At 41.1% G+C, this 16,082-nt stretch overlaps 1 protein-coding gene across 4 annotated transcripts in view; it reads right to left on the reverse strand.

The window, feature by feature from the left end:
• B3GALNT2 (beta-1,3-N-acetylgalactosaminyltransferase 2) overlaps positions 1-15,964 on the reverse strand; it is a 44,771-nt gene extending 28,807 nt beyond the window's left edge. For 2 of the 4 annotated variants that reach the window (XM_027657373.1, XM_027657372.1), the window contains exons 1-2: positions 15,849-15,964; positions 522-669 (exon numbers count right to left, since the gene is read on the reverse strand). In XM_027657373.1, coding sequence (XP_027513174.1) covers positions 522-669; positions 15,849-15,942 — 242 coding nt within the window. In that variant the 5' untranslated portion in view covers positions 15,943-15,964. Of the gene's footprint in view, positions 1-521; positions 670-11,575; positions 11,625-15,848 lie in introns of those variants that run through there. The other 2 variants (XM_027657374.1, XM_027657375.1) reach the window with 2 other exon arrangements.
• Positions 15,965-16,082: the final 118 nt, after the last annotated feature.

The following is a 16,082-nucleotide window of genomic DNA, read 5'->3' on the forward strand; positions in this document are numbered from 1 at the left end:
AATTTCTCAGCAAAACCAGCCCTGTCTGTAGACTGACAGGTCTATGTAAGCAATCAGGAAGGGTCACTCACACTGCAGCAGTTTGGTGCACCTGGTTCAGTGGGACACAAACCTGAACTTTACAGTTGAGGCTGTCGCAAGAGTTTTTTGTGTTTCTCTCGCCAAATGCAATCCTGCCCATTTTCGAGTATCTTGGATTACTAAGCATTTCAAGTTAAATATCGTACAAAGCAGACATTGCGACACAAAAAAGAGAAAGGTTTATGTTATTCATCATTAATGAACAGTGGTGACTAACTGCAAAAACTAACAGAGTGTAAAAAAAATAGTTACAGCCCAAGACAAGAAGTATTCTTCTATATTACTAAATAGATTAAAAAATCTATCAGAGTACAAGATGCTCAAAAATAGAGAGAAAAAAAAAAGGAAATACTTTTAAAAAATTATTAAATCAAGATATTTCAGCATTACAGTCCTCACCCCCCCCCCCTAGACCCAAATTACAAAACACTAGAGATTACCGTTGGCTCAGTGCAGGATGTTGTTTCAGGTGCTTGAACCAAGTGTTCCTTATAACACTGCGTAGTTCATGATTGTGTCGAGCGGACAAAACACCTACAATAACATCATAATGTTTCAGCTTCCACTGAGGAAATAAGGACAGTGGACCTAGAAATAGAAAGTGACAAAGATTTATTATATGCACATATTACCAAAATCCTAAACTGTAAGCAAGAATTAAAATTCCAGCCTTCCACTACTTAAAGGGGGCTTATAAAAAGGAGGGAGAGCAACATTTTACATGGGCATACAGTAATAGGATGAGGGGGAATGGTTTTAAACTAAAATAGGGGAGATTTACATTAGCTGTTAGGAAGAAATTCTTTACTCAGAGGGTGGTGAGACACTGGCACAATTTGCCCAGAGAAGTTGTGGCTTCCCCACCCCTGGAAGTGCTCAAGGTCAGGTTAAATGGGGCTTTGAGTAACCTGGTCTATTGGAAGGTGTCCCTGCCCACTGTAGGGGATTTGGAACCAGATGATCTTTATGGTCCCTTTCAACCCAAATCATTCTGTAATTCTGTGATTCAAACGCATCTCAAAAGCAAGAGAACTGAAACACTAAAAACAAGCAGCAAAATTACTATTGCATTCTTAATTCAGAATCAGGAAAACATTTTCAACATGCCAAAACCTGCACTAACATGCCTATTTTCCCCCTTCTTTTAAAAGCTGCTGGACCATCTTTCTAACTTAACATTTCAATGTGGTACATCAAGGTCTATCTTTTCTAACCTTTTGAAGGTGAACACTACTCTGCCTTCAGACAGGGTGTTACATCCCTTCACAGAGGAATACTCTGGCTTTGTTCAAAGCTGGATGTCACCACCAAGACTTGTAATCCAGGATTTAGCTTGTGCTGTTTTAATTTAGAGATCATGAAACCTGGACTTGATTTCAAGCTAGATTACGAGCAGATAGAGACCTGAGAAGCTCTGATTTAGAGCCTTCAAAGACTCAGGCAAGTAGCTAAAGCGAATTTGCTTAGTTTAATCTATCAGACATTCTAGAGTTAAGACAGATTTGTATTTAGTTTTAGCAATGCATTGCTCCCCTCTCATCTCACTATTTTTTTCATTAGGCTGCAGAGAAAGAAAACAATTGTGAGTGTACTCTAAACTACTGCACAGACAAGATTCTTTACAACACAATCTTTAAGAGACCAAAAATAAGGCCAAATCTGTATTGTGTACTCCAACTAGAAAGAGAATTCTTCTTCTTATAATAATATTATAATTATATTATTATCTAGATTCTACCTCCTGTAAGAGCATACCTTTTCTCCACTTTGAAGCTGATAGATGTTTTTTTTAAACTGCTCACTAACCTAGGACCTCACAGCACCTGCTACAAGAACTGCTGTGCCAAATCACACCAGACATCTATCTAAGCCTTATATCCCACCATCAGTGTGCAGCATGCAGAGGAGAGGACTTGGCCTTAACCTTGTTCTGCACTGTGCTGAATCAGCATCAAGAGATTTCAGAACTTTTTTTTTTTTGCTTTAGGGCTATTTAGCCCTGATTCCCTAGTCCCAAAGCCAAATAAAACTGATCTGCAACTGATTCTCAAAACAACACAAGAGCAGAAAAAGTACAGCTATGTTTCCACAGGTAGAGTTTTCCCAGTCTATTTCTCACTAATGTAAGCATGCAAACAGTGGTTTTCTAGAAGATTAAGTTCCACAGTTATTTAAATGAATCTGTACTGAAATGTACAGGTCATTACATAACCAAGAATCACCAGCTCTCCAAGACAGCAGAGATACATGATACAGACTCGTTTTTATAAGACTACAACATTATAGCAAATTCCTGTGTGGTCACATAATTGCTCTTCACACATCCCTTTTTTTTTATCTTGTTCTTCTTTCATCCTTTGATTATTCTTCAGTCTCAAATGCAAGCCTTCCAATATAAAGCTCATAGGACTAATGTGCTTGCAGATCATATATAAGATATCGTTTACACAGATTTGTTTTTTAAGATATCATTTTTAATTAGAAGCAGAACCATTTCATTACATCAAAAAAAGAAAAATAAAACTAAGCATAAGTCTATGGGGTGATTTGACTCAGAATAGCATAAGTTGGCTTGAATCAATTAAAAAAAAAACCCAATCTAAAAATAAGCCACCCGAATCAAATATACATACTTTTAATTAGTTTATATTTTAAAATGAGTGAAGCTTTTCCTTATGAACCATTCACATGGGAACAATGTTCATGTAACAGATGCTTCAGAATTAATAACCTATTGCTTTCAGAACAGCATTACAGTGGTCTATATTCAGAAGACTGTCTTCTCTGTCCCAAAGGTTATGTCATTTTACTTTTAAAACTATGGAAAATGGAAAAAAAAATAAAGGTTAATTTCACAAAAATCTAATGAATCAGGTTTCTGCTTGTTAGCAAATGTTTCTACGTCCTATGGCAAAGCAGGAATAACACTAAACTTTCAGGAAAATAGATTCATGTGTCTCTCTGAACTAGCATTATTAGAAAAAAAAAGGGAGATAAAGAGGTACAGGGAAAAAATACTAAGGCTATTATTAATTTATAAGGATAATTCAGATATTTGCATAAATATTCCCTGATGCAGCATAATTTAAGAGAAAACATTGCTGACCTCAAAGTCAATGATGACAATTTAGACAACCAATCAATACTTGCCACTGGGGACCAAACCTATTTATTTTACATTCTATTTTTGTGCACTCTTAGGTCAAAATTTTAAGAGTTGGTAATAAGCTTAAAAAATACATACCATATTGCTCTTACCTTGAACTAGTCGTGCAAGACAATTAAGCCTTTACATTTTCTGATTTCAAAGGCAAAAAAAAGTGAAGAAAGCTATACATCACATTCCACAATAAACCCTAAAAGTGTTGCGAACCAAAGGGAAGCAAAAGGAGAAGCCTTTCCAATTCAGAGGTCACACTACCACTAGCTGCCTTGCTTTTGAATTCTTACTGACTTGAAGCTGCATCTCTGTTGCATTACTTAGCCCAAGACTTCTCAGTGGAACATAAGACAAATACACAGTGCCTACCCTACACTCTTTTAGCATCAGAAGCAAAATTGATTTCACCTTGCTGTTTTGCTGGAGGCTGTTAATCCATAGCAAAAGCCACAAAAACATGAAAGGAAATGGCCCTCTCTCAACTGCTGAGATCCATTTAATGCTGTACAGCAACTGCAAGGTGTACTTCTGTCAGCCTTTAGACTACTGAAGTCCAGTTTGCGAGAGCCTTGCGTCACAATGTTAATAGGCTCCTACTGAAGCTTTCTTGGGCTGTGATATTTGTAAGGCTCCCACACAATTCTCTGACTTGTAAAAGTAATACATGTACTTTTATTAGTACAGGTTTTCACCTCAGCAGGAGCTTCAGTAAGCTTTCACAAGATTCTCAGTCACCAAGTTTCATGAAAGTTGGTGAAAATGCTGGTGTTTGGGACCTCAACCTGTCAAACTTGACTGAGAACAGATCAAAGTTTGGGAAAGATGAAGGAAAAAGTAAACAAGGACCTATGTAAAGCACAAAGTTCTGCCTTTAGAAGACGAGGGTAAAGACGCAGAGGTGTATCTCCTGTGGAGTTGGCCATGGAAAGAGGTCACTGCTGACATACAGTCTGTTGACTCAAATTTTAACCACCTCAGCAGCAGTCAACAGCTCTTGAGATTTTACAAAATCCCAAACTACAAAGATGAACACGCATCTCTTCTTCCTGTGAGACTGATTCTCAAGTAAAATGTCAAGTTAAGCTGTAATTATGTTTATTTCATTAGGAGGAGATGAAAAGAGTGAGAGATCATTTAGCTAGATTTTGTCAACAAACACGGTCTTGCTGCACATCTCTCTCTTGATGAATCCTCTACCAACTACTGAATTTGCCAGTCATTTTTTGTTAAGTGTGACATAATATGCAGCCCACAAGGTGATTAAGCGTCCACATTTCATGCAACTGGACTGGACAGAGAAAAGACTCATTAGTGTCTGCACTGAGAAACGCAGGAGTGTAGGCTCCCCTGCACTATCAGGCACCACAGCACCTCCACTGGAAACTGTTAAAATAACTGAGGTCCACAGAAGGCTGGGCTTTGTATCTTCTGCTACCCATGTAGCCTTTTTTTTGTGTGTGTGTGTGTGTGTGAATAAATCAATGAATGGAACTAAGTAGGCCAGGCAGAAGTTATTTAGAATATGCTCAACTAATCCACTTCACAAGATAAGATTAAAAATAAAAAAGCCTATACATTCCAGGGTTTTATCTCTGCCTATTCCTGAGACTTTGCAACCATAGTCCTGGTTTTTAATGCCTTTTTCTTCTCTGCTACTTTATGAAAGACCCAAACAAAGAAAGGAATTAACCAAATATAAAGATTTGTATTCACAGAATTCTGACACACACAGAAAAAGAACAAGCCAAAGAGTAAAAGCAGCTCTTTCCCCTTACTAATCTACTTCACTTAGAGTAATTTGCTATAGCTCATCTGCATTACACGTTTTGCTGCAAGCCGAGCAATATGACTCCCCTGCAGTACCTACTTTACATCAGAGCCAAAAATTGCCAAGATGTGCAGCCCTGGTTTCTGCAGGAGCACAGTACTCCTCGAGGCAGACAAGCTTTTAAACAAGCTTTACAGATTCAAAGACGAAAACCTCTGCAGGTAGAGGTTTCTATTTTGTTTGTTCGCTTTACATCAACAGCGTTCCCTTAAAAAAATAGGACAGTAGGGTCCTTCTGAACTGCAAAGTGACTGTAGTGATAATGCTGGGCTGATAGTGCCCTGAACTCCATTAATGATACAGCACCTGCACATTTCTAGACAAAACTGGGAACAATGGCCAAAGCATCAGTAACAGAGACACAAAAGAAACAAAGCAGATCCTTTTTGCAATACTGAACCTGATGCCCTCTTTTTTTTCTGTAAAGGAGGGGTGGAGGTGTGTCAGGGTGGGGGAAGCAGAGCACAGCACCTTTACCCATTGAAAACTGGTTACCAATCCCTGATGCCATGGAAGAAAAGCCTGATCCCAGGGAAGGCTATTTGCTCTCTTCTGGCTGTTCTACTCAGTGGCCAGTTTAGAAGACAACTGCTGAAAACCTTTATTCAGCCTGGAAGAACTCGTTCTCTTTGCCCCAGTGCCAAACTACAAAAATACAGCTCCATTGCTTCTCATTAGTAGTTTGCAATATCTCAGACATCAGTCCACAGAATAACTGCAAACTCTAAAAACATTCCAATTCAGTTGGAAAATACCATCAGCTTTGTTGTGGATTATTTGTCAGTTATTTCAAAGCCATCAAAGGTTAGAGGATTGTTTTATGGTGGGGATGGCCCATACATGAAAAACAATGTTATAGTAAAATCTTATAGATGAAGACAGGGCAACAACTGACACTTCAGGTAGAACTGCACATCCACTTCCAATGCAAACATGACCTGTTGATGGAAGGTTTCAATTTCCAAGGCCACCAGCCTGTAAGTCTTTACATGCCTACAAAGGATGAAATAACTTCATGACCAAGCATACCATTCCCTGACAGACAGGATTAACAGATTTCAGACATCTTTTCTTAAGGAAATCTCACATTTTGGCAAAATTTCTCCCTACAGAGCACATCATCACTCAGGGGTTGTTTCTACATTTTGGTTCCATTAGGCCAGTGCCTAAAGAATTACATGCTGAGCCATGGGACAACAGATGGCATACAAGCAGACTCTAGAAAATTGTGGGGTTTAATCTGTTGCATAATTATTCACTAGTAAAAGATTGACTCTAACAAAACCAAAAGGGCCAAGTCTTAGCTGCCACACACCCCCAGAAATGTAACAGGAATAACGTCTTAAAGGGCATTAGCATCAGCAAAGTAGCAGCAAATTACACAGAATGTGTGGGGCTCTCTGATTAGGCACTGTTACTGAAGCCCTACAGTGAGTAATTTCCTACTCAATAAGATTTGTGCCATCAATTAAAACACACAATTAGCAATGAATCCACCTGGAGTGCTAAAAGCAGGTCTATCTGTTCCTTCTCAAGTTTATGAGGTCATTTTATAATTAGCATTTATCTAAGACTTTTACAGAAAATTAAGTAAAGCCTCCTACCCAATAACTTCTTTTGGATAGCACTTGTTGTAACCAGATAGACAAGGACTTCAATTAAACCTAAAAGCATGTTCTTGCACCAATCTTGCTCAGCAGTGTGAAATACAATCCCATTAACTGATGAACAAAAAGAAAGCAAGAAGCCATCAAAGTCAGGACACTAAAACAAAGGCCTTTGGTTTCAGAACTTGATACTATTTATTTTTTTTCCAGTTAGTGAGTGCTGCCTAGAAGAAGTGTACTCTATCTTCTGTGACACCACAGTAAAAGTGATCATGAACACAGAGAAAGTCAGAATATTGTGCAGGAAGAGACACAATTGAGGGCCAAAGGATGCAGGCAGACTACAGGTCTTTCACAAGGGGTAGTAAAGAGAAAGTATTTATTACAGAAGGTACTTCCAATAGAGGAAGAAAAGTAGATTAAATGAGTGAAGACTGGAACACTGTTTACATTTAAAGTCATCTGACCTATAGATAACAAAAATGAATTGTTTTCCAGAAATGGAAAGCCTATTTTACCAGTAGAAGTTATAAGTACCTGAATTGCTCATCTTAAGAAAACAAAGATTTAAAACAATGACACCTTTGATCTCTGTCTCTATGGTTACATGCTGGAAGTGCACCTGAATGAGGAGAAAGACCCCTTGAACTGAGAGGCTTAAGAACTAAAGGGCATAAACCAGTTGCTAGTAAGCTTAGGCTAGAAATGAGAAAAGGTTTTTAATCAGGGCAACAAGCTTCTGGAACAGCCTCTTTCTACGACTGCCAGGAATCCAACTGAACAAACAAAAAGCCACCCCAAACCTTCACTAAGTAAATGTAGGCTGCCCAGCTGCCATTTTAAGACAGAGATCAAGAGCTTAACAGAAACAGTAAGCAGAATTGATGGCTGGAGATGTCTATTCCAATCTTACATTAGTGAGTCAATGAAGTCAAAGTAAATAATCACTAAAACAGGTTATCCACTTTTCAGTAGATTTCCATTTTTGTGTGTGATGATTATTGAGAGAGGAATTAAACTCCTCAAAAAACACAACTGTTGGTTCACTCTGCCTTTGACCTCTCCTGGTAGCTAATTTCATAACTGTTGAGACAGTACACAACTACTGAGACACATGGATACTGCACAGAAATACCACAGAATACACAAATAACTCATTTTTATGTCACAGCTATTGTAAAACACTGCCCCATGAGAAGATTTATTTTTTATTCATACCAGGGATTCCAGGTGATAGGTAATACAGAGTAGCTGGAGTAGTAAACAAGGGGGGAGGGAAAAGATTAGTCAATCAAGTGGAACAAGACTGGCTTTATCAGCCACTACCAGATCCTCTTTAACAGTTTCAGATTCAAGAAGCCTTTTAATAAAGAGACATTTCTTTCTCTCGTATATAAATTCACTAATGTTCCTAAAACACTCTGAATAATAAAAAAAATACAACACAGAAGACATCAGAGATAAAAGAGGTCCCTTAGCTCATCCTTCTTTCCTCTCCAAAGGCAGCCATACCTACAGCTTGTACATTTTGCAGTTCTTTGAAGGTTAAGAGACAGACTCTTCCTTAAATTATCATGCAAGGCTCAAGCCTTCAAAGAGACAGCACATGTACCATATGGAGCATTTTCCTACAGATGCTGTAAGTTCTCTTGTTATACGAGGCATAGGTTTTTCTCTCCTCAGTGTGAATACATTATTCAATAGGTTACAACTAAATAATTCCTGTACAACTAAAACATACACTTGCATTTCAGTATTAAAAAAAACCTTTTTAAAAATCCTAGTTATCCTAACACTATCCAATGCAACACAATTTTCCAGGAAAAAACATAAACTCCGATAATAACTGCTCAAAACAGAGAAACTCTGAAAAGCAAAGCTTCTCCTCTCTTTCCCCAGCTGTGGTGGTGCATTCCTCTCCCTCCTTGGGGCTGCTTTATGATCTCAGAAATTCCATTAGGCCTTGGCCTTTGTGTAATGATTTGGGCAGTGAAGTGATCCTTGACCAGACCAGGAATCAATCCCACAACAGTTAAGGTGGGGGTGGCACTGACCATACCAGGAACTCCTGTTGCCTGGCCAAGTAGGGAGTGAGAGCAGGAATAATCAGTTATCCCCTGACAGGCCTGGAACATTCCTTACCTGAATTGTAGCGTGAGTGGAATGGTACCATTATTACTAGATTTTTGAAAATACCAGCAATTACCAACTCAGACTGCATCCAGGAAGGAAATTTACAGATGACTAAACCCAAATATCTAACAACCCTAAAAACAGTGGTCCTGAGTGAGCCCCTTTGGCTCTCCTGGATCGCAGCAGGCTGCCACCAGCATCTCCCTGAGTAGAACTCCTCTCAGAGCTCACAGACTCTCAAGTTTGTGAAGTTCTGAGGATCGGCACTAAAAGCTGATGATGGGGCCTGGGCCGAACCCTCCACTTCCAAAGGCCCAACCCTCATCCACTGAGAAATGCCAAGATATTTGAAGTGAGTATTTCACTGAGCTCCAGGGGAATTTTTAACAGGTATACCTCTATAGGTGTATACACATACTTCCCTGTATATAAATATATCTCTTTGTGCCAGAGTGTGTGCATGTGTGAACTGAATTAGATATTCCCTAGCCAGTATAGCATGAATGTTGCCATCTTGGATGTATAATTAAGTCACTATTGCAATTATAGTAAATCCTATCGCTTTGTAAATGTTCAATAAGTGCTGATAAATCCTTTAGATATTGATCCTCGATCAAGTCAGAGACTAAGATTGGACCTAGCTGCACCTCAGTCCATCAGGAGCTTAAAAAAGCAAGGGGGTCCACTTTGAATCTTACGACTCAACAGGAAGGTCTCCCTTATCCTTTTATGTCTTCAGTCTCCATGTAAATCAATCTAAATTAATTCTAAATTGATTCTCCTCTGTTTCATCCATGTAGTAAGCAACACAGTGAACCGTGCCATGGAACTTCGTTCAGCTGCACTTTTACAAATTCATATTAAGCCTACTGTCCTGGTTTTGGCTGAAATAGAGTTTGTTTGCTTTCTTCCTAGTAGCTGGTACAGTGCTGTGGTTTGGATTCAGTATGAGAATAATATTGATAATACACTGGTGTTTTAGTTGTTGCTCAGTAGTGCTTACCCAAAGTGAGGGACTTCAGTTTCTCATACTCTGCCAGTAAGCAGGTACACAAAAAGCTGGGAAGGAGCACAGCCAGGACAGCTGAATTGAGCTGGCCAAAGTGATATTCCATAAGATAGAATGTAATTCCCAGCATATAAACTGGGGGAATTGGTCAAGAGGGGCCAATCACTGCTCAAGGATGGGATGCGCATTTGTCAGCAGGTGGTGAGCAACTGTACTGTGCATCACTTGTCTTTCTTGGTTTGTTTGGGTTTGCTTTCTTCTTTTTATTACAATTAGCATTATTATTATAACTTTGTTTCAATTGTTGAACTGTTCTTATCTGAATTCATGAGGGTTTTTTCCTTTTTTTTTTTTTTTCTTCCTGATCCCTCTCTCCATCCCACTGCAGGGATGGGGGGCAGTGGAATGAGCAAGTTGGCTGCATGGTGCTTAGTTGCCAGCTGGGGTTAAACCCAAGTGACACCTATTCTTGCTACTAACTTGGCGATTAACGGATCTGGCTGCAACAATGATTCTTTATGTAGGCAAAACTATTCATTTGTGACAAATTGGCATAGTTGGCAGGATGCAGATTGTAGCATGGATAACTTAGGAAAGCATGGAATAAGTCTGAGTCTCCAGTTCTCAGAAGAACGGGCTCATGATAACTGGTATGGTTGTAAAGCTGTGGAAGGACAGCTAAAGGTGGGGCCATACAAAGGACAGAAAAGGAGTTATTTGCAAAATGCTAACTACCTGGTTAAAAGCTGCTTATCAAGATAGGAAGAATAACAGTAAAAAGGAACTGGACCTAAAGAAAGGAATAAAACTCACAAAGGCAACTGAATTCATACTATCTCTGAAAATAGAATGGCTGCAAAATCAGTTAAGGAAGAGAAGAAGAAAGAAAAAGGTTGGAGGTAAAGATCAAAATGATGCTTATGCGGGCTCCCCATCCTCCTGACATTGTACAGATTCCTTGTTTCCCTCAAATTCCTCTAAATATGAGCCTACACCCATTATTAAAGCAAACTACATCCTGATTCCTGTTGGTCCTCAGCAACTGATAAAATTCCAAATAGACAAAGGAGCACAAATTTTCATATTAACACAACAGGATGCTGAGAAGCTGAGTGAACCTGGAGCAAAGAGTTAAAATCACTGCAGTGAATGGAGCAAGTGTTATTTGCCAAGCAGCAAAAGTTAATTTATGGCTCCTGGGTGGGAAGTGCATGTCATCTACTTGCTTTGCAGTTGAAGACCACAATGGAACTATTTTGGGTTTTGACATTTTGAACATCCGAACCTGGCGCCTGACAGGTGGCAGCATGTGGTCCCTTGGTTCACATGTCGACTTGACAGAAATCAAGGGGTTACAGTGCGTGTACTTTGTGCAATCCCTGCACTCCCTGATTCAAAGTTACTGACGTACCACAGTACCCAATTTCTACTGCAGCATGAAATGGAACTTCTGAGGTAACAGCAGACTTGGAAAAATGGCACATTATTTCTAGAACTCACTTCCCGTACAACTCACCCATCTGGCCAGTCAGAAAACTGGGTGGGAAGTGGCATCTAACAACTGATTATCAACTCTTAAATGCCAACATGGCCCCACTAACAGCTGCAGTACCCAATATTGCAACTTTAACAGCTACACTACAAGCAGCTGCACACCCATGCACGACAGTGTTAGCTGTGAAAGATATATTCTTTATGATCCCCTTACAGGAGGATAAAAAGAAATTTGTTTTTACTTAAGAAGGTACACAATATACCTTTACCAGACTTCCACAGGGTTAGGGTCGACATTCATCCAAGACTGCTCATCCCATGTTTGCTGAACTTTCATTGTCTCACTCCCTTAGAATATAAAACTGTACGAATACATAGGTGATATTTTAATTGGAGCAAACTCCCTTGAAAAGATGGGGGAAAACACAGCAGCAGCTCAGCAAGCACTGCACAAAGCAGAAGTTCAGATGGCACCTGAAAAATGTCAGGGACCAAGCAGAGAATTAAAGTTTTTAGGTACCTGGTGGACAGTGCCTAGTGTGGTGGGACACTTAAGTGGGAAAAGGGACTTCTCTCTTTAGTCCAAGCGTAAAACAAGTTGAGAAAATACACCAGGAACAGCCTGCGCAAATCAGAGGACCACTGAATTTGCTAGAAGCAACCCCAAATGGGACTGCTCCCCCACAAGGAGTTGCAAAAAAACCTATGGTCAGAAAATGGTATGCCTGCTTGACAGGAATTGCAGAGAAAATTAAATTAACCAAAGGACATACTAAACTTTCCAAATTACAGATGCCTGCAAGTGCAGATCCATTAGTGTTACAAGAACATTTTAAATCCTCACCTCTATAAAAAGACCAAAGAGATGTGACAGGCATCCTGGGAACAGGATTAAGAGCATTACATAGCACAGACACCGAAGTTTTAGCAAACAAAATAAGCTGAGCAACAAGTAATTTACACAAATTAGAACATACATCACAATCTTATCTATCAGCATTGGGAACTAACCAATGGCTCTTATTGGATCTATCACCCCTCCAATTAATTGTGAATGCACTGGGTGCAGCCCAAACCAATGTCTCTCATGCTCTTTGTTTTATCGAGGCTCAACTGTGGGTTCAATCGACTGTGGCAGCAATTGCAAGAGAAGGTGAGGAAGGCACCTTACTTACTGAAAAATCAAAAAATAATCTGGGATAATGCAACTAAATTGGAAAGAAAATTTCAATCTAAACTAGATGCCATTTCACTTATGACCCCACCAACAGTAAAATCACATCTTCTGTTTCGACAACAGGCAATGCTACCATATACAGTATATATGCAATCACTGCATATATTGGGATTAAATCACAATGGAAGTATCCTCTATCATGAGCCCAGCAAAATGGGAACAAATAGCAAATTGTCCACGTTGATTGCATATGTTGTAAAAGAACAACAGGAATTTATTTGTGAAAGTAATAGCATTAAGGCCAAGAAATTTGTCTTGAAATTATTATTATTTTGAAATATATCCCAGTGAAACTCCTGGAACTGTACTTGTTGGAAATGGATGTGTTTGTATAAGAATCCTTTTTGATTCTGTATTTACAGACAACACCGCTGTAAAAACATATAATCACTCAAATATCTGTATTTGTAATTTTACCAAGATTACAGGATGCAACTTCAACTAGTCAACTCCTGTCACAATCCAACAATTGCTACAATCTAACACATCATATCAAGATTTACTACCTACCCCCATTAGAATGAATCTGACCTTGGAGAAAAAAATAGAAATGACCTGTGTCACCTGCTAGAACGCATCCAAAACAACAGACACAAAACTCTAATCATCATTCATCATGACACAGAAGATATACAATGTCCCAGAAAGAGTGAAAAAGGATGCAGAACACCACAAGTGGAAAACCTTATTCAGATGGTTACTGACAGCAACAAAAAATTTGAATCTAATGCTGCATCCAATTTCTGTTCTATTATGCTTGTTACTCAACGTTATTCTACTTGCTAGAGTGTAGAGGATAGCTAGACGAGTTGCACTGTTACAAAGACCTCTTTGCAAATATATACTGCTTAATTACATTTAACAAAACCTTAATAATTAAATAGGCCAACCAAAAATTTCCCTCAAATTACAACTGAAATACAGCATTAACATGTTAATAGGCAGAGAGGCAAGAGGCAACCACACCACCACTCTCTGAGAGAAAGATGGATTGACTTTAGTGTGGGGTGGATTGCAGTGTCCTCCTCAATGTCCCTCTACACTCTACAATCTTAGGAATTCTCATTAGCCCTCAGCCTTTGTGTAGTGAGTTGGGCAGAGAAGTGTCCCTTGACTCGACCAGGAACTCTCACATGGCCAAGGTGGGGGTGGCACTGACTGTACCAGAAATTACTGTTGCCTGACCAAGGTGGGGGACAAGAGCAAATCAGTCATCCCCTGACACCCTTGGAACATGCCTTACCTGAACCACAGCCTGAGTGGAACGCTACCATTGTTATTGAATTTTTGAAAATTCCAGGAATTACCGACGCAGACTGTGTTCAGGATGGGAATTTATGAATGACTAAAGCCAAACACTTTGTGACCTTATAAACAGCAGTCCTGAGTGAGGCTCTTTGGCTCTCCTGGACTGCAGCAGGCTGCCACCATCATCTCCCTGAGTGGGACACCTCTCAGAGCTCACAAACTTTTAAATTTGCAAAGTTCAGAGGACCATCAACAAAAGCTGATTATGGGGCCTGGGCCAAACCCTCCACTCCCCAAAGCTCAACCCTTGCCCATTAAGAAATGCAAAGATATTTAACAGGTATACCTTTCTACATTTATATACATATATCTCCATATATTTCCACACGTATATCCATAAATGTATCTCTGTGTCAGCATGCATGCATGTGTGAATTCAGTTAGATAGCTTCTGGCAAGTAAAGCATTAATATTGCCACAATTAAGTCACTGTTGTAATTACAGTACATTTCATTGAAGCACTCTGTAAATGTTAAATTAGTCAACGATTAAGTGCTGCTAAATCATTTAGATATAAGTTGGAGACCAGGATTGGACTTAGCTGCACCTCAGCTCCATCGGGAGTCTAGAAAGCAAGGGACCCACTCTGAACCTTATGACTCAACCAGTGGGTCTCCCTTACCCTTTTGAGTCTCTGGTCTCTGTGTAAATCATTTTAAGGCAATTTTATTTTCCTTTGGATGTTTCATCCACATAGTAAGCAGCAGCGCAAACCTTGCCATCGAGTTTGTTAAGTTGCACTTTAAAAATTTGTGTTACACCTACTTTTGCTAATACCTTTAACTGATTCTTTAAGTGACCTAAACCACTCATTCACAACACCAACTGAGAAACTTCTGGATTTTCTTTAGAAATGTTTGTTAGTGGAAAACACATTTATGCAGGAAAGGTCTTCATGAGATTCCATACTGCCACTTTCAACTCCACCCTAATGCTCTGAAGCTACAGAACCACACTGGACTATTCAAACACATTTCAGGCTAAAAGTTCAACAACTAGAACTCCCGTTCTTTTATAATTCCAGAGTGACCACTGCTCATTTGATATGCAAGAGCCAGAATATAGACACAGAGAAACCCATACAACTCTGCAGCCTTCAGACTGTGCAAATGCACTGACCTTGCTTCTCTCACATTTGCATTATTAATTGCCACTGGAAATCAGCAGACTCTTTTCCTCACAGCTGTGTACAGCCTGCACAGGGAACAGGCACCAGCTGCAGAGTGTGGCTTCATTAGTGAACAGGCTACTGGGTCACTAAACAGAGTTCTAAGCAGATCTTAAGTAAAAAGACACCATCGCATGTCACACAGAGGATTTCTTAATGTTGTCAAAGAGCACCTATGGGTAGCTGACAAAAGTTTCTGTTCCAACAGGTGACTCTTTCCTCCAGGCATGAAGATTTGCTGCCTGAAAAGTACAACTTATTTTATGAGGAGCACAACGTAAGCCCTTAGGGGTCTGATTTCACTTGCGTTGGATCGCACCCGGTCCTATGAATAGCTTTGTGCAGCACAGGGGTTTTAAAGACTGCTGAGGCAAACAGAGCGCGGTGCAAAGAGCTATTCCTAGGACCAGGAATGAAGCGACACAGGCGAGACCGGTGGGAATTTCTTCCCCACGTGCCTCTGTGGGAGCCTCCGCACCCCTGGCGCAGAAGGCTGTTCGGGAGCGAGGGGTGCTGCCCCGCAGAGAGCGCACGGCACCCTCGGCAGCCCCGCACCGCGCTCGGCATCTCCGCTCCGGGCGGCGGAGACACTGCTGCTCTCGCCGCCGCCCCACGGTACGAGCCGCTCCCTCCCGATGAGCCCCCGCAGGCACTCCGGGCGCTGCTCCCCGAGGGATGCCCCGGCCACGGCATCCCTCCTCTCGCCCCTCTGCCCCGCCAGCCCCGCCGCCTCGACCTCTCCTCGCCAGGCTCCTGGGGAGGGTGGGGGAGCCCTGCCCGCCCGGGATGCCCCGGCATCCTCCGCCGCCCGCTCCCGTCCTACCTGCCGGGTGGCTCCCGCGGCAGCTCAGCAGCAGCCAGAGGTGCAGCGCGACCCCGACCGCACAGGGGCACAGCAGCACCAGCCAGTTTCGCATTGGCCGCCGCCGCCGCAGCCGCCGGCCCCTTCCCCTCCGCGCCGGCCTCTCTCAGCGGCGCCGGGGCGACGGCCCGGCTCGGCCGCCCGCGGCTCCTCCCCGCTCGGCCCGGCCGGGCTCGGCTGCCCCGCGGCCGCCGG

The sequence above is a fragment of the Corapipo altera genome, unplaced genomic scaffold (assembly GCF_003945725.1).
Source record: "Corapipo altera isolate COAL_440 unplaced genomic scaffold, ASM394572v1 2c, whole genome shotgun sequence".
Taxonomy (NCBI): domain Eukaryota; kingdom Metazoa; phylum Chordata; class Aves; order Passeriformes; family Pipridae; genus Corapipo; species Corapipo altera.